We start from the raw sequence: 24468 nt of genomic DNA, 5'->3' as shown, positions 1-24468 counted from the left end.
GGTGGGATTTTTGTAAAAGAGCGAAGCTCGAAGTCTCTGTTGGGTGTAGGAGATGAATGATTCATTCCTTCCCAGCAAGTAATGAACAGAGAACAGCGTGGTAGAATTATTCTTGCAAACGAATACGCACAAATAAATAACAGGACTTCTACTATGTTGTTATGCTATGCAAGACAGTCTCCACAGTCTTCACACTCTCCTCCATCAGAGAAAACATTAACACCACGGCCGTTAATGACTACACAACAGTTGTTAAAACGGCTGTGCAGCTAATGAGAACATTAGCGACACTAACACGACAACTTTTGAGAACTAATCTTTTTCTTTCACTGGTTTTAGTTTTCCTAGAAATCCTTTTGCTATGTCCACTGGAAAGCAGTTAGTGTAAAACATTTTGCTTCTGTTTGATTGTATTATTTGCTGCTTCTTGTACAATCTCACACGTGACATTGTGCATAGCAAACAATGCAATTTATAATGGTCGACAGCCTGTAAACCTTGACTATTCGAGAATGGTCAGTAAGTAAGTTACATCCACTTAGCTGCACTTTGGTGGGTGTTTGATGCATATGTGTTATGTGAAGCATTTTATCACTATTATCTTTATTATCATTAGTGTGTATGTGAAGATTAGTGTGAGACACATTTATCATTTTCAGACCATTTCAGTATAAACAACCACACCAAAAGGCACAACAGCATTGAAACACCAGGCTGTGTACTGGCATCTCCTGCTTCATTACTTTTGTACATTTAGCTAATGTCCTGATCCAGCATGACTTACGGCAGGCCAATGAAACGGAATGGTCACTTGCTAAGCAAGTCCAGAGGATGCATTGCGTTCGCGCGTGCTCTCTCTCCCTCTCTACATATGTATATAGTGCATCCAGAAAGTATTCACAGTGCTTAACTTTTCCCACATTTTGTTTTCTTACAGCGTATTCCAAAATGGACTTAATTAATAACTTTCTATAAATTCTACAAACAATACCCCATGATGGCAACGTGAAAACAGTGTGTTTGAAATCTTTACAAATTTATAAAAAAAAAAAAAAAAGGAACAAATCACACGTACATAAACATTCACAGTCTTTGCTCAATACTTTGTTGAATCACCTTTAGCACCAATTACTGCCTCAAGTAGGCAGAGTATGAGTATGATGCTACAAGCTTGGCACATCTATCTTGGCTGTTTTGGGTCATTGTCCAGTCTGACGATGACATTGCAGCATTCAACATCCCCTCGATCCTGACTAGTCTCCCATTTCCTGCCGCTGAAAAGCATCTCCACAGCATGATGCCTCCACCACCATGGTTCACTGTAAGGATGGTGGTGAGCGGTGCCTAGTTTCCTCCTGACATGACACTTGGCATTCAGGCAAAATAGTTCAATCTTTGTTTCATTAGACCAGAGAATTCTCTTTCTCATGGTCTGAGAGTCCTTCAGGTGCATTTAGCCAAACTTTTACTAAGGAGTGGTTTCTGTCTGGCTACTCTACCATACAGTCCTGATTGGTGAGTGCTTCACTGGTTGCTCTTCTGGAGCGTCTCCACAGAAAAATGCTGGAGTTCTTTCGAAGTATTTTTAGTCACCTCTCTGACTAAAGCTCTTCTTTCTTGGTTGCTCAGTTTGGTCAGGTGGCCCGATCCAGGAAAAGTCCTGGTGATTCCAAACTTCATCAATTTACGAATGATAGAGGCAATTGTGCTCATGGACCTTCAATGCTGCAGAAATTTTTCTGTGCCTTCATACAATCCAGTCTCGGAGCTCTACAGACAATTCCTTGGACTTCATGGCTTGGTTTGTGGTCTGACATGCACTGTTAAGTGTGGGACTTTATACAGACAGGTGTATGCCTTTCCAAATCATGTACAACTAACAGAATTTCCCACAGATGGATTCTAAGTTGTAGAAAAATCTGAAGGATGATCAGTGCAAACAGGATGCACCAAAGCTACATTTTGAGTGTCATGGCAAAGACTGTAAATAGTACTTATGTACTAGTAGTGATTTTGATTTTGTTTTATTAATAAATTTCCAAAGCTTTCAAACAAAGGTCTTTTATGTTGTCATGATGGGATTGCTTGTAGTTATTTTTGAGGAAAATCATTTTTGAGGAAAATAATGAATTTAATTATTTTTGGAATAAGGTTGTAACATTGCAAAATGTGGAAAATGTTAGGCACTGTGAATACTTTCTGGATGCACTGTAATATGTGTTTCTGTGTTTCGTACCTGGCTCAAATTTAACAGAAATGAACCTGTCTGGTGGTATTTGGAGCATTTTTACTGCAGTTTTCGTGTTTCATGTTTGAAGACTGGTGTTTATTTATCTTTATTTTAAAAGCTGACTGACCTACTTGCAGTGTATCTTGACAATTCACTGGCCAATCTTTTAGTGCATGTTGAGTGAATGCATGTCACGACTCCTGTTTTAGTGGAAGCAAACATTTTTCTGAAAGCATCAACTGGAATGGGTGGTTTTGGTAACCCCATATAATCTATTCTTTGATAAGATGTTCCTAAAACGTTCTGTTTGCAGGAAAACTGTGAAGTGGACCCAGAGGTGGAAGGTGACAAAGTTCACTAACTGGAGTAATGTGCCTCTGTACAACTTCAAAGTTCTGGTGCTTTTCTTGAATCTTTCCATGTCATGACTTGTTATTCTTTGAAAGTAAATTCAGGACTCTAAAAAGAGATTATTGTTTGCAATTAATGCTAGTACACCTACAGTTGACACTATGTGCACTTCCCTTCAAGGGAACATGTTTGCATGTTCATTTGACATGGGTTTTTGCACTGGATGCCCTTCCTGCTGCAACCCTCCCATTTTTATCTGGGTTGGGGCTGGCACAATGTTCGCCCTTGGTGGCTGGCGGGGCCACACCTGGTGGAGTGGGATGCAAACCTGCGGCCTTCTGTATCCCAACCCAATGCTCTACCACTGAGGAAATATTTGGAGAACCTTTTTAGGATTTCTAGTTTGTTTGTTTTTTTCTCATTTTAATTGTCTAAATATGTTAAAAACATATATGTTACAAAGGCATAGTAGAGTCTGAACAACCTAGATAATTTGTTGTGTACTGTCACTTTGTGACTTCGCCATCGTAAATAAAATCTTCTGGTAATGTCTCAGCAGGAATGCTTTTCAGCTGTTCATCATAGTTGCGAAGAGTCCAGAGTTTCTCCAGTTCATACACTTCTCTGGTTTCTGGTAGCATAAAGTGAACAACCATACCCCCTGAAAATATGAAGAGAGAATGGAGGAGTTAAATGAATACGACCTGCAAAAAATAACCATTTACATGAACACTGTCTTGACTGGAGAATGTGTCTCTGTGTTTTCCTTACCAAAGTCAATACACATCCAGTCTTCTGCATCCTTTCCTTCAAACTTGACATCTGGATCTCCACCTTTCTTCAGAAATTTATACTGGAAGAAAATAAATATTTTCAAAAAGTTTTTAAAATAAATGTTGAAGATGTTCACATTTAACACAAAAGAGAAAATGAACTTCAATTACCACTTTGATGGCATACAGTGCCATTGCGCGGAGGTGTCGTGGTGATACACCACTGACGACAATGAAGTAGTCTGTGTATTTGATCTGCTCTGGAACTTTAATCACACAGATGTCCACTGCATTTTCCTGACGCAGTAAAGACACCAGCACATCAAGACTGAAAGTCTCAGAGGATCCTAAGGTAAAAGAAACATTTTGTCTGAGAATATTAAAGTAGGAGGTATGACTTAAATGTCTGCATGTGTAGACATATGTACAACATATTATAACAAGCAATAAAACAGTGCAGGGTTAATGGGGAACCTCATTCATTAAAGTGTATTTTTTTAAGACATTCATCTGCTGAGTTTTTCTTTATTAATTCCTGCATTGTTCTTTTTTTTTTAAATGCCTGAAACAAATGTTTAGCTAATTTCATTCAAAAATATATAATTGCAGATTTTCTGAAATGTAAGGATTTTCTGCTTACAAGTACTGTAAGACCATAAGCTTACCATCTCTGAGAGAAAACAGACAATCTGAAGACATTATCTTGGGATATCGGAAACTATGATAGGAAATGTACTTTTTTTTATAAACTTTTATGAACACGGATTCAATCATTTAATTGTGAAATAATCAGTGGAATATCAGATGCTGAAATTTGTATTTACTTTCGGCTCCCAGAAAAAAAAGAAAAAAACCTTTGGGGTGCAGATAAAGACTATTTTCATTACGCAATTGATGTGATTTACAATCAATTCAATTCATTTTCTTAATCAGTACATACTGTCTACATAAAGTGGAAAAATAGAAAAGAAAGAACCGAACGTATACATTCACAGTCTGTTTACTACCAAGCTTTGTGAAGAAAAATAGCCAAATATTCGCAATTATGGGGACAAAATAATAAATATCTTGACAAATTGCTTTAGCAATTAATCGATTAAGAAATTAGATGCCAATGTTTTTTGTCAATCAACATAATTGTTGATTCTAAGTCAACATATTATAATTTAAAAGAACTAATGCAACTCACCGCAGGATCTAATCTTTGGGAACTTATTTTATATACATATACATACATACACACGTGTCTGTCTGTGTGTGTGTGTGTGTGTGTGTGTATAAATATACTTTCAGAAGCACACTACACTGTTTCTGTCAATAAAGTAGTTAATCAATAGCTTCACCTGAAAAAAATAATTAAATACCTACTTACTTTTAGGGTTGTCACTTTCCGTCTCCCTGCATTCTTGTGAATTGTTGTTCAACTCTGAAAAACATCTTTTTGTATTTAGATGACAGGTGAAAACACGACTCCAATTGTGACACGAGGCTAAACTTGCTATGAACTGTACAGGCAAATTTTGCTTATGACACCGAGCTGTGGGGACCGAAGAGACTCCTCGAAAAACACCCGTTTGTTCCAGTAAAACTCTGTGTTTAAATACCGATGAAACCACTTTCTTATAAAGATTAAGTGCCCTCATGGTTTCTTGTTTCCCATTCCAATATCACATCCACGAATTTTCAAGGGCTAAGCTAAAAACAGGAAATGATTCTCGTCCTTGGCTCGTGATTGGTTCGTGGGTCTTCTTCGTTAGTTTCTCAGCCTTGACTGAAATAAAAGAGTAACCCCTACTGGCCATAAAAAGAATTGCTCGCCAGTATGATAAGCAGTTAACTGCATGTAGGAGTGATTCTAATTTGTGTGCGATTAAGACTTTGCCTTAATCTTATCACACTGCTTTAAATTGGTGTGACAAACTCTCAGTATCAGTTTTAGAAATTAGATTTAGATATGCATGTTAGATATTTGCAGGGGTGGCCATTAAAATCTTCTGTGTCTGTGTAGGTTTAATTAATTCTGCTAGTTTGGTAAGTTTTGAAGCAACACTATTTATTGCAGTTTTAAATCTAATTCAGGAATTCAGTAGCCTGTTAAATTCTGACAAAACTGTACAGTACAAAACTGTACAAGTCATTTAGATTTAACAATTAGTTATTACTAATTACACTGCAAGTGTTGCTGAAATGTTGACCTTTCCTTTATCTGTCCACCGAGGGTACCCAGGTATCACAGGCTTGAATTCCACATTTTAGGTGAGCACAGATAAATGTTTCCTCTTTTAAAAACAGTTCTTTCTTGATGACTATAAGTCCTGTTTTATATACTGCAGTAGCTTGTCAATGTATTCCCTGTGATCAGAAGACTTTTCATCTTAACCTAATGCATAAGAATACATAATATGTTTTTGTTGTTCTTTATATTTTGCATAATTAATCTAAACCTTTAGCTACTTTCAGCCTGCTTTCAAACACTGATTATGTTGGAGCACATAAAGTACAGTGTGATAAAAGATGAATGTGACTGGATCTACAAAAACCACAGGCTGCCACACCAGTGTTTGCTATTATTTGCTAACTTTCCAGAGGAGGTGTATAGAACAGCAGTGCATTGAGAAGGAGCAGTGGAGGTAGGATATGAAGTGAGTGTGTAAATACTGGAGCTCATATTCATAATTCTCATATGGAAGAAGGCTAATTTCATAGGCATGTATGAAAATTTGAACATAGAACCGAGAAGTTGATTATGTTAACAGCATAATCATCAGTTTTTGTTCTGCCCTCTGAAATTCTTTTTCTTTCTTTGTTTAATATACTGTTTAGCCAAAGACATTATGTTAGTTTTCAGTGTGGCTAAATTCTAAAGTACTTCCAAGACTTAACTGAAATATGCTATGATGGGAACAGTCAAATTGTGCACAAATGGTTAACAAAATAAAGACTAGATACATGGTGTAAAAATAATTATTTGCATTTATTTCTGTAGGATCATTTTCAGAATGGAAAATTCTAAAAATATACTGTTTAACAAAATCAATACCTCTGGCCTGAACAAGCCATAATATATAAAATTGTACACAATACGTAGAAAAGTTTAATAAAACTATATTAATTCCACCTGAGGTATCACCTCATTGGTCAGTACACTGTTACAAAAGTGTGCAAACACAATGTATCTGTATAGATAACAGTACAATTACATTTCTGTACATTTTGTTCCCTTTGTTTGAATGTGAAGCAGTGTCCCCTAAATTCCTCATTTATCACCACCATCAGAATCCATCGCTACATTCAGTCTCAAGCCCACAGGAATATGGTCCGTAAGGCCAGCCAAGTGCGTTATGAAAGTCACCTCTTCAATTTCCTAGGAGACAAGGAGAGTTTTTGGGTTTCATCAGGGTTTGTACAATACTGTCACTGTTAGAGCAGTCTCTTCTCATGCTGAGGCTGGTTTTGCTGTTGTTTTATTTTGTTTAATTTTAAATCAGAATACAGAGGCTATAGACAAGTAAGGAGAGGGACTGAGTAAAAACAAGGAGGCGCACGTACTGTTTGGCAGTGCTTTGAAATTGAGTTTTCTCGATACAGGATATAGTCAATTCGTCGTCCGATCCACGGCTGGCCACTCTCAGGATAAACCAATGGACAGCCCTTTGCTGGAATAGGAGGGGAGATATACTGCTTTCTCAGCTCTTCACTTTCCAAAGTTCTACACAAAGACACAGAAGTAAACACTTGATGGATGAACAGTGTTTAATAAGTTTTGTTCACTTATGTAGTGAACAGAATTTGTGGTACTGTGCTGAGGACAGTAGAACTGCGTGCACCTTTGAAGATTCTCTGGGGTATTTACGTCATCTTCGTACAGTGTGGGCTGCTCCAGCAAAGTACCTTTAATCACAGCAAGACCCCATGAACTATCAAAATTTGTCATTTACTATAAATATGCAGCATTATTTTTAGTGTTATAGGTTGAAATGGTACAAACCAATGACCCAAGGCTTCTCTTTTCCAGGCCCTGCCCTGCAAGGGTCTCTGTAATCCTCAAACAGGCTGTGATTCTGTTCCTGTGTGTCATCTAGACACAGAGAAACACATTTTTGTAAAGTTATACAAATTAAAGAAACTTTGGGTGAATATGCTTTCAGTAAAAAACTTTCAGTAACATTTTTTTTTCACCAGGTGAGCAGTTGTCAAAGTTGAAATCTCCACAGAGCACATCAAAAACAACATCCTCATCTGGCTCTTTGTTGGCAGCTTGAAAATCGCTGATCCACTTGGTTACCATACTTAATTGCTCACAGCGAATTTCTCCATCACCTGATCAGAGAACACAAAAGGTTTATAAGTAAAGGCTAAATTTTTCTGTTACTCTGAGCAGACAGAATTAGAAAATAGGACTTACCTTCTGGTGCATGAAGGTGTGTGCAGTTAAAATAGCCAACCACTTTCTTCTGTTTCTGATTCTGCCCAATTAGCACCTGAGAATATTAAAACTAATTATTGCAGTACATTATCCTTACCATAATCCTGATTCATTTATATAAATTCTGGACAACTGTAACTAATAATACCTTAATACAAATATTAAAAAAGTTACCTTAGCACAAAGAAGACCCTTAGCAGCCAGTGCATCTTCTCCACTGCTGTTTGGAAAGCAGCGGTACTGTGCCTCAAGCACTGGGAATCGGCTGGCTAGGAACAGGCCACTGTTGAAGAACTTGAAAGACAAACATCTGCATGGTGGTTGGCAGGCATATACACCAATGTCATAAAGTATGTGTCCAAACACTGGTCTTAGTGCTTCTGTGAGTTTCTTTGCAGCCCTCTTATCAAACACCTCCTCTAGGCACAGTATGTCCACATTGGCTGGAAACAAGGCTGACACCTCCCAAGGTACATCGTCCTGCTGGTGGAGACCCTGAGAGAGCAAAGCTCGGGGGGCACTCCGTTGACCTGCATGGCCATGCTGGTTGGAGTTCTGATTAGGTGACTCAGTGCAGGACTCTTTCGTATCATCGCATGGAACACAAACTACGTGACTATTGGAAACTGGTATTGAAACATTTCCTTCAGCTGAGTCAGAATTATAACTCACTGGGGGCTGGACCTGTCTATCTATTGCACCATATGTAGATGAGTTAACTGGTGGGAATATGCTGTTGGAGGGGCTGAGAGTACCACAGCTGCTGGGGGAGTCAACAAAGATGCGGATATGTGGTCGGCACAGACCTTGCACAATGCGCTGACCAATGGCAGATGCCCTAAGCTGGGTGTGTCCCAGGTTGTTAAATCGAGCCAGGCTATCAGGTAAAAGACACAGGTTAGCTGTAGCAAAGCCAAATGATGCCTTTCCTCCAAGCTCAAAGCCCATGTGTGTCTCCTTCTCTGGTGAGGATGGTGTTACTCTGTGGTAGTAAAAAGGTCTGCGGCAGGCCTGAACAGGAGCCCAAAGCAGCAAGCCAAGGAATGCCAAAGGGGCTGTGGCAAGGAAAAGGATGAAGAAGATAATGGAGCCGAAGAAGACCTTTAGGGGATGAAGGTAGCATTCCTGCTCCACTCGTTGGGTTCGCTCCAAGGTGGTTGACTTGCACACAGCAATAAGACGATCAAGAAACCAGAAACAAGGCAGGATGAATGCCCATCCCACAGAATGAATGCCTGCAACAAATCCATTAGGAAATGGAGACGTCTGCAGAGCCATACCTGTGCACACTCTCTAAGCAGCAACAAGCAATAACACCAGGAGTTTCTTTTCTGGCTTCATTCCCATAGCAAGTCTCTCCTTCATGGGCTCAACTGGAAACTAAGAGAAGGGAAAGAAAAATATTATGATGTTAAAAAGTACACAAATATTTATAGTATGAGTTCTCAGGAATAACTTGTTTTTATCCCTCATTGACTTCATGCCTGTACACGAATTTGTGGAAAACATGAAGCAACCGAGTGAAGTACTGACGTGAATGCAATGCAGTTAGATGCTGTGGAAAGGTCAGACTGGCTTACTGCTTGATTATGCAATGCATCAAAATCACTTTTAAAGTTGGCATTGGGGAAACATGGTGTAAACAGTCTATAATCCAGCTGTCACCATCTGCGCAGTGTTGCCAAGAACTGGCAAAATGAGAATGCAATGAAACGCCTGTTGAATACCACACCTTTGTGTGCAACTGGAGATTGTTCATACTGTGTTAAATCACTGGGTGTGTCAAAGATAAAACTGAAATATTTTTCTAATCTTGTATAGCAATACTTTATACATTATATGTCAGGCAGACTTGGAATGGAAAAAGGGACCATACTTTTAACACTATTTTTTGAGGATTTGTCCTTTAACGTTGTGTTGCATTTACGGGTTCACTGGCAGAGTCGACTTTGGGCTATGATCTGTAACTGGACAAAATAGGACACGAAGTACAACCAGGAAATAATACACAGTAAGACCAAGCTAAGTACAGATCACCATGTGTTCAAGAGATGTGATCCTTCTGTTTCCGTTCAGTCGACAATCACACAGGTAGCTCTGGATAAATTAGGAAGAGGAGTGTGAGCTGTGGGGCTGTCCTCGCTCTGGATTGGGATGCTAAGCTAACCGTTTCTATTAAAGAGCGATTGAGAAAAAAAACATTCAAATCTAGCTACACATACGCTGACGTGTAACGTTGTGACCGCATCACGTCGCTGTATCATTAACACAAGTGGTTAATGAAGTCTCCCTCTTGAAAACACCATTTATTGCCTACGCCCTTTGCAGTTGTCACAAATCAAAGCTGTCACCTGTCCTGCTGTGCAGCTAGCTTAGAAAACTCAGCTAGCGTTAACGAGGCAGCTCAGTCTTACCTTAGCACGAAAACTCGGACACAGCAATCCCCTTACAAACGTATTAACGTGTTAATTAAAGTGTTTGTTTATTATAATGTCACAAGCCACGTGTTGAAATGTAATAAATAGCTGTCTGTCTGAAATAAGAAGCAGACAAACAGCTGAGTAAAGTAGTTCACTTCAATACCAATCCACTGGTTGTTAAGCCACACCCTAATGGCGTTGTCATGGTGCCACGACACGTGACCCCACCTGAGGTGACCTGTACCAGTCTAACATGTGGAGCAGGAGACTTCCGGTGCTGCACACAAGGAAATGCACATGAATACACACCCAGGCATGCTATTTTAAAAATGCATCTCTTAAAGCATTCCCATAAACATCTTCAGTTCAGGTATTAGCACACTGTGTAGCAACTCATCATGAGGCATGTTCAGCCAGATGGAGAACAAATGGGCCTACAACAAAGTCACAGTTACAACTTTTAGTTCCTCAAATAATATTACTCCAACCCCAGACTCATCACTAAACTAAAAGGTCCATTATAGCCACCTCTGATGTGCCACCTATATCTTCTGATCATCAATGTATCAATTAAAACACAGATTCATGAGAAACGTCGGTCAAGATTTTGTATCTCATGATCCATAATGTCTTGTATTCAGTATAGTTTTATGCTTCTTTTTACAGATACACAACATATTGTTAATTATTAGAAGGTGAAATAGCACTATTGGATAATAGGATGCTTCTTTGTTTGTATATGAAAATGTCTGATGCTTTATGGCTTCAATAAAGCTATCGCTTCAATTTTGCTATGCATATTTGCAAAGTGTAGGCTTTATGAATAAGCTGTGCAGTTATTTGTGGTTTTGCCATCTGTAAAACCACAGGCAGCCAGTGTTCTGTGTGCACAAAATAAATGCAAGACAATATCCGTGCTGTCCATTCCTTTATCAGTGTTTATTTCCTTTTTTTTTTTTTTTTTTTTTTGATGGTATAAAGATTTCAGTTCTGTAGGTCTTTGGATGTTTACCAGAGAATAAGTGGCTTTCTGTCTCTCTCTGCCATGTAGCAGAGACAGGTGAGCACAACCAGCAGATCCTTCTGAAGTTTTTCTGGTGCTGTGGTCATTATCACTTTCCTTGCAAAGTCTGGATTATTGTAGTCAATTGCCTGATTGCTGTATTTATCAGGCTTTTCCTTTAGGATCCCATAGGTGTTGACAATAAATTCGACGAATACTGGGTGCAGTGTTGCCTTGTAGCCGAGATGGTTCAGCTGCATCATGAGGTCACCATGCCTCTGAGTGAGATGCAGCCGATAGTCCTCATCTACTTTTCCCGTCAGTGGGTGTGTACTAACCTGCAAGAGTATTGACTTTCTAAATAAAGTGATACTAGTTACAGTTAATGAATTGTTGTTATGAATTGATATCTTATTTTTGCCTTATAATGTCAAAAATGTTTTTCTAAAATGTCAACAATAAGTTTTATTAACAAAGAAATTAAAGTCTTTCTTCCAACAATGAAAGATTAAATCAATGAGGGATTTCTAACCTCCACTATTTTCTCTGGTATATTGAGCAGTGTGAAACCGTAAAGCCTTCTGTGGCCCTGAAAGACGTGGGAGAGAATCCTCCTATCAAGCTGGTAGGCAATCTCTCCCAGCACTCTGTCTGGAAAAGCAACAAAACAGCAAAAATGTACTTTAAAAAATATTCTAAAATATTACTACTTACTACTAACACTACTAAAATTTCAGGTATCACTCACCTGTGGCCTCATGAGAAGTATCCGCCTTGCTGCTTTCAGCCTCTGCTTTGTCACTTGTGCTCGTGTGCATTGAGCTTTGGATAAAAGACTTGAAGTCGACAGGGGATGAGGTTCGGTGTTCATGTTTGAATTTGTTTTTTTGCAAGTGTTTTCTGAAATGTTCCTCATCAATTGTTTGCTGCAGCCCAGATTGTTTTCTTCCTAATGGTGAACAAGCTGATAATAAGAAAGCCAGATTACAGTACTCCTTTGTCATAAATGTCTTTTATTTTAGGTTGTTATGTTAGGTTTTAGTCCATATTATTAATTTGTGCCTCATATAAAGCACAAATCTGTAAAATGCATTTTAATACCTTACACCCCTTCCAAAGGGATCATAAAAGATTCACTGATAATGATAATAAACAGTTCTACAAAAAAATAATAAGCTTTAATTCTAAAGTGTAACCCATATTTGTATGTTTATATTTGAAACTATAATCTATAATGATGAATGAATGAAATAGAATGAAAAGAATATGGTAAGGTTTATAAACTAGGCTTTAAAAACTTGAACTACCTCAACTCTTTACATCTAAGTGTAACGTTGATTGCCACCGTGCACCAGCTGCCACCCAGTGGCAGAGAACAGAATACCTGTTAACTCCTCCATTGAATCACTGTTGAAGCTCATCCTTTCCCTCAAGTCGTGGTTTTCTTTCACCAGGCTTAACGTCCACTTCAACTGGTAATTTTCCTGACCAAGTCTTTCATTTTCTGACAGCAAGGCAGCAATGGTTTGGTCCTGGTCCATTCTGAGGCTCCCAGTTTCACAGCTGAGCCACCAAACACCCAAAACTTTCTGGATGCTGACAGAATGACTTTGTCTCAAATCACAACAAAACTAAATTCTCACGTTCTGTTGGGAATGTTTGATTTCATACAGAAGACAGAGGCCGAGTGTAGAAAATTTATTATTTAAATAGTAATTTTTTTTTAGCTTACAAATGGCAGTTTGAGAATAACCCAAACTTAAGATGCACTTTCTAGCTTTTCAACCACATCAAACAACCTGTATCAATGGACAGAGTTTGTTCAGTTGTCATGGAGACATGCCACAAAAATGTGTTGCTATTCAAGCTGAGCAGCTGTCATGATTTCATCCACTGCTCTTATTAGCCATTGCTATACATGTTGGAGTACCACTTAAACCTCAAACTTTATTAAGATTTAAGATCCATTTACTAGATTGTTCCAGTGTTGTATAACAACCACTTCAGTCCATTTGGATCAATAAGTTAATCTCCAACAACTGAGCAAGCTCCTGCTGATGAAGACTGACACAGTTAAAAGTTCTGGAAAATAACATATCATTATCTAAACCAAAATCACTGATGTATCACAGGACGTCTACTTTCTAAAACTTTAAACTTCAACAAAGATAACACTTTTTATGTTATGATAAAAAAGGAACATTTACAGTAAGTGAAGCAAATGAATTATGTGATTACAGCACACTATACGACATTATTGATTACAAATTGCTTCTAGAAATGAGCTTGAAACAAAGTTTCTGTTTATATCTATTGGTCCTCCTGTTCAGCTCCCCCTTGCACTTCCGATGATAGAAAGTATGTAGAGGAAGATGTTGATGACATCTGTGTACAAGTTCAGGGCAGCAAAGACGTACTCCTCTGGACTCAGGGCCAGTTCCTTGTTACCAAGCAGCATCTGCACATCAACTGCCAAGAACTGTAATAGGAGAAAATCAAGAGTCCAACTTCATCATTATCAAACTGTTCACTTTGTTTAGAAAGTTTCTATAGGTGTAGTTTTCATTACATGTTACTAATAGCTTCCCATATGATATTTTGAGTTTTACTTTTTGCTTTAATTTCCTTGTGTTGTTCACTGTTGTGCACTCTTGTGGCATGTTTTTAAATAAAACAATGGAGATGGACCAATGGAGACTTCAGTGTATTTTAGGGTTTTAAAAACAGACAACCTGACCATCATGACGCTTCTAATGTTCATCTGAAGAATACTAAAATAGTACCATGAAAAGGCCAGTGGGTGCAATTTGTGGCCAGATTTATGCAACAGGTTTTACTGGCATGTAGATTTTATGCTTTTTATCTTGAAACTTTGACCTCAACTTATTTTGGACTACGAAATGCCACCAGACGTGAGCTATGATACTTCCAAGAGCGTTAGACAAAAAAACATTGAAGCAACAGTTATTACCATCTTTAACAGGAGAAAACTATATGTTTTAGGACTTACACAAGTGAAGAGCAATGCTCCCAACCCAGCATAGACAATGTGCATGATCCTGTCTTGGATGATGATGCAGAGTATACTGAAGATGAACAGAACAATGAGACAGACGAAAAGCACACCGTAACAGGAAGTGAAGTCGTACTTGGTCTGTGGGAAAAAAGCCAAGAGTAACAATAAGGTTAGTTCCAAATCAGAGTCTGGTAAATCGATTTAAGATGCAGGAAGTGACATATACAAACCTGCAGAGAGAAGATCACAACAGTGAAGCACACAACTGCTGTGATGCCCACTGCCATGATCACAGAGTCAGTGTCATGGAAGCTGGCAATCATTCCCACCATGTAGGAAAGACTGAGAGTCAGGATGGACTGAAAATGAGGAGAAAAAAAAAAAAGTCAGAACTTCTGGACATGTTTAAGTGAAGTTTAGTTTGATGGCCGTGAAGAAAAGATCTGTAAATATGAACTTGAACATAAGGTTTTGGGAAGAGGACATTTATGTAACCATCAAAACAGTAAGCTGAAACTTCCTAAATACAAACTGCAAGCTTTACAGGAAGTTAACAGTCTTATCTCGTAATACACCACAATATGTTGCTTTTTATTCAATTTAATTTTAAAAAAATTGGCAAAAATCAAAACTCAGATTCATTTAAAAACAAAAATCACAATGGCGATTTATTAGTCCAAATCAGATGACAGTATTTCCTGGACTGTAACTCCAGCCCCCTGTTTCTTATTCTAAGTCTGATGAGCCTCACCAGTGCAACGAGATTCCAAGGATGTCTTCGTCGAACATTTCCACAGCAGCTGATCGTGCAAAGGGACACAAAGAACACGAGGTAGGACACCAAGTAGGTCCACATGTTCACCTTGACATACATCTTAACTGGTTTCACAAAGGTGAAAACGGCCACAAAGCCAAATGTCACCATGAGCTGGGCTGTTAACACCAAGAATACCTGGAAGGACGAATAGACCATTAGGCAGAAGAAAAGCAATTTACGATCAACAACAACATATTGTTGTTCTTGGCATGTACGTGTAGGAGGATATGTCGAAAAGTATGGCTAGAATAATTTTATAAGCAATATTATGTTTCTGTTTCAACAATAAAGCATAGGGGATCTCCTAGTTGCTTATAACATGAATTTTAGTAAATCTATATCTAGATGACCCAAATATTTTATATTGTTAACATTATAAAATTAGATGAATATAGAGAAAATTCCCTGTCCCTGTGTATATCGTTTTACCTATCACAGAGTATGTTGTCATGTTGTATACTTTTTTGGGAAATTAAATTGTTAATGACTAAAATAAGTGAAAATGTGGTTTGTGTTTAATAAACATCAAACATGAATATATAGATTTTTTATTTTTTTGAAAATTCATTTTTGACAAAATAAGTCCTGGTCATTAATTTTCCAACACTATCTAATTGTAACTTTAAATGTCTCCTTACCTTTCGAATAAAGGCTCTTCTTATTATCTTGTTATCTAATCCAAAATCAAAGTCTTCGTTATCTTGAAAGGCTGGTGGAGGGTCCTCGAAGTTATGGTAAACATCATCTGAAGCCACAACAACCAAAATGAAACTGATTAACGTTTGGTAAAAACAAATGAAACAAATAAAAAAAAAAAAAAAAAATGAAATATCACATAAAGATGCTATAAAGTTGAAATACTAACTGCTGAAGTTGTCATTAAAGCCTTGGCCTGGTGGATAATATGGTGAAGAAGAAGGGTTAACGCTATATCCTGAGCCGCCTTGAGGGTTCACGGCCACCCCAAAAGCACCAGGAACAGCTGGTGCAAAAGCAGTCGGTGGTGGAAACGGAGGGCCCCCAGCAGGAGGGCCTCCAGCAGGAGGGCCTCCAGCAGGAGGGCCTCCAGCAGGAGGGCCTCCAGCAGGAGGGCCCCCGTACAGGTTTGGGCCTTGCATGTTCGAGTCATATGCGGGAGGAAACGCTGACTGCTCGGGAAGCAAGGCTGGAGCGGGTCCCCCCTGGATGGGAGACCTCTCAGTGGTCATCTCTGGCTGAGATCGCAAACAGTGACTGACTGAAGTGCTGATTTACTGCAATAGTTCTGTGAAGTATAGCATAATAGGAAGATGTCATTTGAAAGGTTATATTAGCAAAACAAAGAGCAAAATTTCCACAAAGACGACGTGAATCTACAGAACATTTACGGCATGCTGTAAAGTCCAAATTTAACTTCCGGATAGATCTCGAACTGACAAACATCGACGTCTATCTAAAAAAAAACATATTGCGCATATTGTCTGGTTTTGTTCCAATAAGATTATCACCATGTTATTGAGTTAAATAAAGATTTACCTAGCTAACTAGGGTTTCAGCTTTGATGCCAATTGATAGCATTTAAATGTCTGCAGACACAAACTTCGAAGGAGGACGTTCCCCGTCACGTTTTCGTGATCGACTTTTAATGTATATATCTATATATATATATATATAATATACAAGGGTATATATCTATATCTATATGTCTTGCTATATAAAAGGGTATATATTTATGGTGATGCTTAAGTTACTCCCAACCCTAACCAATTAGCTTTGTCTGCCTACTGCCAATCCACGACAGCCAATGTTTAGCTAACGTTAGCCTAACATTAGCCTAATATTAGCATTTTGCTGCACTACCCTGGACTCGTGTTTAACTAACCACACCACATTTAGATCACATATTTCCATTTTATCCGCCAGCCTCTATGCAGTCGATTACACTAACACAGATAACTAGCTAATAATGTGGTTAAATCGAAACTTAACGTTACGTTAGCTTCTTTACGACACAGTTCATCATATCTATAATCAACTCTGTTTGTTCACCAAACAAGAAAGTAACCCGTCAGGTCTTTAAAACTACTCACGCTCGTAACCAAAGTTTCCCCACAACCATCGATGGTATTTCTTCGCAGGTTCCGAGTGTCACATTGATTATTTATTATTATTTTTTGGACACTGCCAGGAAACCACCACCTCCGCCCCCGGGGCTGAGGAATCTGATGCCGCGTTCAGGTGACGTGAGACGAAAAGAAGATTTGGTAAGGTTATTTGTTTCAGCTGTTACAAGCACTCACTTCATTATTAAACTAAATGTTGTATGATTACAGGATTGGTTTGGTCGTGTACTGTGGAAATAACGTACATTAAGAATATAGCACTATAGTCATTGGATTCTGGGCTAATTGCATTAAACGACGCACTCTGATTGATTAAGACATCATTTTTTTTTGTTTGATTTTCAGTGCATTATTAAACTCCCATGTTATGATACTAAAGCTTTCATCAAGTCTGTCTTTACCGCTCGCGTTTACAACTTGTAGGCTGAAGCGTTAGAAACCTCTGATCGTGACATGTCGCAGTTAAACGCATCACGACTCTGCAGTGGGTTCTCTGCGTTCTCGGAAAACAGACTAGAACCAAAAGTATACTGCGAACAAATGTCTTATGAAAACAAGGCCAAATCCCCACATCCGCATACTGGCAAGCAAACACGTCCGCTTAGGTCCTTTTCTCGTTTTCCCTTGCTTGACAAGAAGAAGTGAATCACACAAACCAGCAGGTGTCAGAAGGTCACTCCTTGGGTCTCACAGTTGTGATACAAGACCACAGGTCACATCACAGCTGTGTAGAAACGTGGAAGACTGACAACAGATGCACACAACATGTAGAGCCTGTCTAGTTGTAGCGTCTCCAACAACCAAAGGTCATTTTGCACTTCAGCTGTTTGTCTGACTGTCTGCAATATTAAAATCAATAGGTGGTTTTAAAGACTTCAGCTGCTCCTTTTGCATTTGACATGCATTTCATCAAACACTTTAAACACTGTGAGCAAAACTACCCTCACACACCCACACACACACACAAAAAGGTGAAGGTAAATTTCCTTTTATTTCACAAATGTGCATTATTTTCAGTCATGCATTAAAAATGCAAGGTGAAAAAGACATCCTCGCATTAGAAAACATTCAATGTCAAGACATCAAATGTAAAAAAAAAAAAATGTAAAAAGTTAATAGTTAACAATGTCCTTTATCAAACTCCTAAAGTATAAAAAGCGACATTAATAATAATCTATTTTAGACAACAATATTTATTCTACAGGAATCAGAAAAAGCGTTGGTTTTATTGCTACCTTTCCACTCATATTTTGTTCTTTATACACAGTGTAGCGCTTTGTTAAATCAAGTTTAAACATCCATCATGCTCCTCGATCATGAGAAATACAGCAGCACTTATGGACATGTTCTATAGTGGCCTTCGTCCTAATGCATGAACACAAATAAAGGGTTTAATCATTGTAAGGCTCCATAATAAATACATAAATAGTATAATTTAAAAGGCACATAAGGAAATGTTTTGTTTGTTTTTTTCCAAAATGAAAGATTCACATTCAACAGTGTTTCTTCCCTTTTGCTCAGCTTACTTGAGGTGCAATTTAAAAGACAGGAAAGTGAGCACTTTTACCATCAGCTGTCATTTCAGCATTTAGTCTTATGTACCATCAAAAAAAAAAAAAAAAAACATTTAGCAAAGGAACTAGCTGAGGGTATCTAATCTATCTCACTCCAAACAGTTGTTAAAACATAGAAACCATCCCAACAAAACACTGAATTCTCTATAAATGTCTGCATAGCTTAACCAAACAAAATACTGGTCCAAAACTATGAAATACTGAAAACTGCATGATGACACAACATACTGTTCTCATATGTATTGAGTGTTTCAGTTTGTTTCCAAAGTAGTGGGGAAGAAACCTGATCATAAGACATAAATGTAATTTGGAATTTTATACAAATTCCAATGAAATATTTATATATATACACACACACAGAAATTTCAGAAGTAATTGACATGAGGTCCAGTGTACTTCAGTTAATATTAACTATTTCACTGCTGAATAAATAATAAATATTTAAATAGATTCAGTAGGGACAAAATACTGATCTCACTTCAACAGAATATACTGTACAGTAATTCCTCATTTGTCTCCACATTTTTGGTTTTCCTCAGGCTCTTTGGTAGAGGTACTGCTAAGATAAAACCTGGAGTGACAATCATTATTCATTTTCCACTGTATTCCCCTTCCTAACTTTGCCCTCTTTGTGCAGAGAGTTGACCTCCCCTAATTTCCTCCTTCAAAAGTTATTTTTATGTTTTTACTGCATGCGATCTGTCTGGAGCTGCTGTGGCTGGTACTGGCTAAAAGCTGCAGCAGCGGCTGCAGCCCCCGGGGTGGCAGCAGTTGCAAGTGGCTGCTGGACAGCGTATCCATACCCTGCTGTAGTCATGTAGCTTGTCGGTGCCGGTGAGGCCGCGTATGGATATTGCTCATAGGCGGCAGCGGCGGCGGCAGCAGTGGCAGCAGCTGCAGAGTACTGAGCATACGCTGCTCCTGTATAGTCAAGGTATGGAGAAGTGGCAGCAGCAGCTGTTGCTGTAGCAGCAGAAGGTTGCACATGAGGAATCACCACACTGGGCTGGACAAAGGCCTGAGGGTACACGTAGTGAGCAGGGATCCTGTAGAACACAAAGATAGACAGGGTCAGAACGAAGCCAGAGTCAGTAAGACTGTCCAACGATAAAACTAAATTCTGGAAAACTGAAAAGCAGGTGCCACAAGTAAATGTCAATCCAGTCCTCAGAACACAGCAAATCCATTCATTAACAACCAAAAAAAAAAATCCTACCTAGGAAATGAAAAGTTAAGAAAGCAGCAAAACCACAAAGAGACACAAGCGCAGCTTTTAATTTCAAAAAGCACCAGAGTCTGAAACACAGTAAGGCATTAAAAGAAGACGCAGCCCAGCTCTGCACCCAGTGTTTCACCAAAAACTGTATTTGACAAAATGCGAGACTATCGCACAACACCACAACATATCACGAGAAGAGGTGGACGTTAATCTGTCCACATCCACCACACATACAGGCATGCCCACACAGGTTAATACGTCCTCCAACACAAACGGGCTTTCTGTGCCTTTAAAACGGAGCAGCTGAGTCGTCTGGTACTCAAATGGTTCGGACGTGTACCACATTAACTGCAGCGTCCACAATTTGAGTTCCAGATGAAGGAACTTCATTGCACCCCTGATATCTATCCTGGTTTCCCGTCTGCCAACACTGTCTGTTGTTAAAGGTTAAACATGCCCCAAAAATAATCTTGAATAAATATGAAGCAGCTAATAAATACAATGCAGTCAACGTAGCTGCTGAACTGACCCTACATTATCTTTTTCAGTGGGTTCTTGGTTGTATTAATGTCAGTTTGTCTGCAAAAGAAATCAATTGATTCACTTATTTAAAGAAATAAAAGTTATGTACAAGTAGGAATTGTCCACTAAAAGATCACTGGTACGTATTTACAGTAGATGATGGTAATATTAAAACCCCAGGTATCTGGGTAAAGTTAGACTGCACTTTAAACTTGTATTAAAATTACCCACAGTACATAGTAATACTGAGGAACAGGTGTGAAACTACTATATTTGCCCATAAACACGTGCCCCCTCCCCCTCCTACAGACATACTCCCCCCACACAAACATACACACGCCAACTTGACTGACAAGGGAGGCTGGAAGCATGCTATTTTTGCTCCCCTTGTCATCTCCAAAGGACAAGCTGATCTTCTCCTTCAGTAACACATGGCAGGCCATCGCCAACTGTGATCACTGTCTCAGTGACTTTTCCTGAATATATGTCTTTCTTTTCAGACTGGAGCTGTTCTAGCTGGTCTGGTGGTGTCATTGCTACAAAGTTGGATGCGTCATATGCTGCTGTAAACATGAGCTGACTTTTGTACAATAGCTGCACAATGTCCCCAGTATGTTTTACACTGTTTGTTTATATATCTAATTACACAGATCATTTTCAAAGACAGGAGCCATCATGCTAGTTTTATTTCAGTTCTGACCTTGCTTTAACATCAACAGTTCAACTGCTCAAAGTGCACAGCTGACTTAAGCCATCTCAAAAGAGATGGGATGAACATTTTGTGGTCGTGCAAGTTGAGAGCCAAATAAAGGTGCTTTGTAAATCACCAGGACACATGGGTAATCCCCAGCACATAACCAAAAGGCCTCATGGGCACATGACTCGGCCCACCTGTTGTCCAAACCCAAGCAGCCCTGTCTGTGCCATACATTATTAACAGCGCTGCTGAGTGACTCCTATTTTCCATCTGAATTTGAGAGGCCGCGGAGATCACTGTAGCCAACAGCTGCTGCCTAAGAGGCCGGCTAAGATCTCAGTCTCCAACCTACAGTGCACATTTGAGCCTGACTAAAGACATAAAAAGGATCATTTTGCTAATTGCAAAACTAAATAATTATTCCATAGCAAAATATAATTAGTTAAAGTCCAAACTGGGATCCAGCTTTAAAGTGGAGTCTCAACATTTTCAGTTAACTTCATCAGACTGTTGCTTTGCTGATAATGCACACATGGGAGAAAGTGACGTGTGTGCGTTTTCATTCCCCGTGCACATTTTATTTTGTTGTTAAGTAACATACGCTGGAATAATGAGAACAATTCAAAACAGAGGATATTTTTTTGTTTTCAAAATAAAGCTCTGTACCTGTGGGATGTAAGCTACAAGTGAAAGCAATGGGTTAATAAAAAAAAACACAGCATCATGGGTAAGGAAACAGAAAAAGAACTCCCACATGCAAGCCAGTGTTTGTTTTGTTGCAGGGGATCGATTTTGAAATTAACACACTGTGCGGGATCACGAGCCCCCAGTTGACAACAAAACACGATCAACGTAATGTTAACTAAAAACTGGGAAAAGTAAACCACAGGCTAAAGCACAAATCAATCATTAAGAGGGGGAAAGAGTCAACACCCCACTGCAGAGATACAACTCCCTATCACAAATTCACAAAGTCTGCACAAAAACCTCCTGCGCCCCCACCTCCCCCACTGCAAGTCGAAAAATTAGCACACAGTTAAGCTGAACACCACATCATACTGAAAACAAGGCACACACCAATCTATGGACTATATGAAAAAAAACCAAAATAAAAAAATAAAAAACACATAAGACTTCCATGCATCTAGTCACCATTTCACTTTGTATGAGTATACAGGTAACACTTTAGCGCTCTGCCCAATGCAGACTCAGCTATTCCTCAAATCATCATGTCCCCTCATCAGCTATTTTAACCGTTACCGAGCCTGTCGGATCAGAGAGAAATAGACAACATGAAGTCAAGTGCTGTAGTGGCTGAAGACAAATGATCACTTCCTTCACAGTCAGTGCCAAGCAGAGGAGCACACGTCAACACTCACACGTCCTCATTCAGGAATAAAAAGGTGGATCAACGTATACGGAAATGTTTACAACAAGAAAATGCATTTATATTATAAAAGATAATTTTGTACTTTATTTTATAAAAGACAGACTTTGTGAGAGAAACGGAAATACAGTCGCTTCACATACCCATAAGGTCTTTGGATGAACGCTGGATGGATCTGGGGCACACCAAAAGCAAATCCTGGAATGAAAAACAGTTAAATTAATTAATTATTTCTCCAAATATAATCTATTTAATCCAATTCTACAAAGTAGTTTTATTAAATCCACACGGTCACTGCAGGAGAGGTGTAAAGGTACTATGGCGGCTGTCTTTGTTTGCCACACTGATGACCTATGATGTGAAAAAAGGCTGTGCTCCAGTGTCTCACCTGGCTGTATGACCCTGGGTTTGGCCCCCAGGTAGGCCAGGTTTACATTGGCTTTCCTCCCGTCTATAATGGGGTTGGGGTCCTTACAGGCTCGATCAGCCGAGGCCCGGTCTGCCATGGTCACCTACAGGAAGCAACACATTTCAAATTCACCTCATGGAAATGTCTCACAGTGGAGTTTGGTGACAGTTGTGTACTCATGCTACATTTGGGCTCTTTCTTCACTTGATCATGTCTCATCACAGCTTCTCTTCCTGTCGCAGTACTTCAGCAGGTCTCGTCAGTCCAGCTTCTGGCACAGCAACAGCTACAATGACCTATTTCTAACCTGGCTGTCAGGCAGAGCAGGAAATCGACCCACACCTGCTCAGTGGATCTAACTCCGACTGCACACGTGGGCAAACGGCACCGAAACGTCAACTCAGGATTATTTCCAGGTTGTACTTACGAATCCATAACCTCGGGATTTCCCCGTCTGCCGATCGGTGATGACCACAGCCTCCTCGATGTCTCCGAACACTTCGAAATATTTCCTGAGGCTTGAGTCCGTTGTGTGATAAGGAAGACCTCCCACAAAGATCTTGGTGAAAGTGGTGTCTTTCTGCGCCGAGTGCATCGTGTGCGGCTTCGTAAAAGTGACTTATTGGAAGTTGGAAAGTGGAGAAACGAGTGGAGAAACGCGTTCAGACGCGCTTGGATCAGGGAGAGTCTGCGGCGCACGACAAGCAGTCTCCCGATAGTGTGACTGTGTGTGGGTCTGCAGAGGGACACCTGTTAGTTTGTTGCAGGAGATTTCCCAGTTGTCAGTGTGTGACACAGACGCTTAACTCCACCCATATCTAGACCACCACACTGTGCTCGGCCTACGTCCTGTCGCACAGCTGCTAACACGGTGGCAAGGACACACTGTGCCAAATAAATAAGAGAGAAACCGGGCGACAGGAGGGTGCATGTTCCAAATAAACAACAAAACAAAAGAAAAAGAAAGAGTTATGGGTCAAAGCATGTGAGAATGTCAAGCTTTGTTAGATGATTTGTAGTTTTTTTTTGTCTTTTGTACATTAATTGTCAAATCAAGCTGTGATTCCACCTCACAGCTGAAACCCATCTGGATTGCGCGCAAAATTTAAGTGTCATGCAATTTTTTATTTATCTTGTTAACTATTTTAGTTTTATTCCCACTTCCAAGTCTCTTTCCAAAGCAGTACAATGCATTGGGTGGGACCCCACCATCGCAGTGCTCTTGAGCAAGGCTCTTAACCTTTAAACTGTGATCGTACTGGCAGCTTTGAGGTGTGTGAGTAAAATCAGCACATTCCTATAGTGAATCCATACCCCATAATACCCAGTGAAAATAGTCTTTATCCATGTTTATTTCTTTAAAGTTTACTTACGAGGAAACTTGGAAGGACAGTGCATTTTGTGCTTCTCGATAATGTGTGAGCACATAATAACATTTCAGTAGCACCAAATCCACTGCAGGATTTGTTAGCAGTTCAAACCTCTTAAATAAGACAAATACGATTTCCAATGACACCTGGTT

General features: G+C 39.3%; 5 protein-coding genes across 11 annotated transcripts; all 5 read right to left on the bottom strand.

The window, feature by feature from the left end:
• Positions 1 to 1210: 1210 nt before the first annotated feature.
• On the bottom strand, positions 1211 to 5043 carry malsu1 (mitochondrial assembly of ribosomal large subunit 1). Its single transcript, XM_026371037.1, has 4 exons — positions 4727 to 5043; positions 3526 to 3701; positions 3353 to 3434; positions 1211 to 3242 (listed from the first exon to the last, which is right to left on the bottom strand). Exons 1-4 carry the CDS (start codon positions 4995 to 4997, stop codon positions 3088 to 3090), a joined length of 684 nt encoding a protein of 227 aa, XP_026226822.1. The 5' UTR covers positions 4998 to 5043; the 3' UTR covers positions 1211 to 3087.
• Positions 5044 to 6309: 1266 nt separating this feature from the next.
• Positions 6310 to 10380, bottom strand: smpd5 (sphingomyelin phosphodiesterase 5). Of its 2 annotated transcripts, XM_026373131.1 has the most exons (8): positions 10195 to 10380; positions 7955 to 9160; positions 7760 to 7835; positions 7534 to 7674; positions 7343 to 7432; positions 7182 to 7245; positions 6904 to 7063; positions 6310 to 6718 (listed from the first exon to the last, which is right to left on the bottom strand). In XM_026373131.1, exons 2-8 carry the CDS (start codon positions 9056 to 9058, stop codon positions 6611 to 6613), a joined length of 1743 nt encoding a protein of 580 aa, XP_026228916.1. In that variant the 5' UTR covers positions 9059 to 9160; positions 10195 to 10380; the 3' UTR covers positions 6310 to 6610. The 2 variants fall into 2 exon arrangements, with proteins under 2 accessions (XP_026228916.1, XP_026228917.1); XM_026373132.1 differs by having other exon boundaries at positions 7955 to 10380.
• Positions 10381 to 11180: 800 nt separating this feature from the next.
• LOC113170660 (speriolin-like protein) lies at positions 11181 to 12810 on the bottom strand. Of its 2 annotated transcripts, none has more exons than XM_026372840.1 (4): positions 12588 to 12810; positions 11952 to 12167; positions 11736 to 11854; positions 11181 to 11541 (listed from the first exon to the last, which is right to left on the bottom strand). In XM_026372840.1, exons 1-4 carry the CDS (start codon positions 12742 to 12744, stop codon positions 11209 to 11211), a joined length of 825 nt encoding a protein of 274 aa, XP_026228625.1. In that variant the 5' UTR covers positions 12745 to 12810; the 3' UTR covers positions 11181 to 11208. The 2 variants fall into 2 exon arrangements, with proteins under 2 accessions (XP_026228625.1, XP_026228626.1); XM_026372841.1 differs by having other exon boundaries at positions 11952 to 12152.
• A 76-nt stretch (positions 12811 to 12886) lies between these two features.
• grinab (glutamate receptor, ionotropic, N-methyl D-aspartate-associated protein 1b (glutamate binding)) lies at positions 12887 to 17258 on the bottom strand. Of its 3 annotated transcripts, none has more exons than XM_026371996.1 (8): positions 17106 to 17258; positions 16115 to 16300; positions 15902 to 16084; positions 15675 to 15781; positions 14971 to 15171; positions 14450 to 14578; positions 14214 to 14357; positions 12887 to 13682 (listed from the first exon to the last, which is right to left on the bottom strand). In XM_026371996.1, the coding sequence occupies exons 2-8, from the start codon at positions 16242 to 16244 to the stop codon at positions 13530 to 13532; spliced, it is 1047 nt and encodes a 348-aa protein (XP_026227781.1). In that variant the 5' UTR covers positions 16245 to 16300; positions 17106 to 17258; the 3' UTR covers positions 12887 to 13529. The 3 variants fall into 3 exon arrangements, with proteins under 3 accessions (XP_026227781.1, XP_026227780.1, XP_026227779.1); XM_026371995.1 differs by having other exon boundaries at positions 15902 to 16099; positions 16130 to 16300; XM_026371994.1 differs by having other exon boundaries at positions 15902 to 16300.
• An 852-nt stretch (positions 17259 to 18110) lies between these two features.
• On the bottom strand, positions 18111 to 24410 carry rbm24b (RNA binding motif protein 24b). Of its 3 annotated transcripts, none has more exons than XM_026371997.1 (4): positions 23374 to 24410; positions 22926 to 23049; positions 22681 to 22735; positions 18111 to 19758 (listed from the first exon to the last, which is right to left on the bottom strand). In XM_026371997.1, the coding sequence occupies exons 1-4, from the start codon at positions 23539 to 23541 to the stop codon at positions 19398 to 19400; spliced, it is 708 nt and encodes a 235-aa protein (XP_026227782.1). In that variant the 5' UTR covers positions 23542 to 24410; the 3' UTR covers positions 18111 to 19397. The 3 variants fall into 3 exon arrangements, with proteins under 3 accessions (XP_026227782.1, XP_026227785.1, XP_026227784.1); XM_026372000.1 differs by having other exon boundaries at positions 23132 to 23515; XM_026371999.1 differs by having other exon boundaries at positions 23151 to 23515.
• Between the last annotated feature and the right edge of the window lie 58 nt (positions 24411 to 24468).

The sequence above is a fragment of the Anabas testudineus genome, chromosome 16 (assembly GCF_900324465.2).
Source record: "Anabas testudineus chromosome 16, fAnaTes1.2, whole genome shotgun sequence".
Taxonomy (NCBI): Eukaryota; Metazoa; Chordata; class Actinopteri; order Anabantiformes; family Anabantidae; genus Anabas; species Anabas testudineus.
The sequence above is the reverse complement of the archived record's forward strand: the minus strand, read 5'-3'. Positions and strand labels throughout refer to the sequence as shown.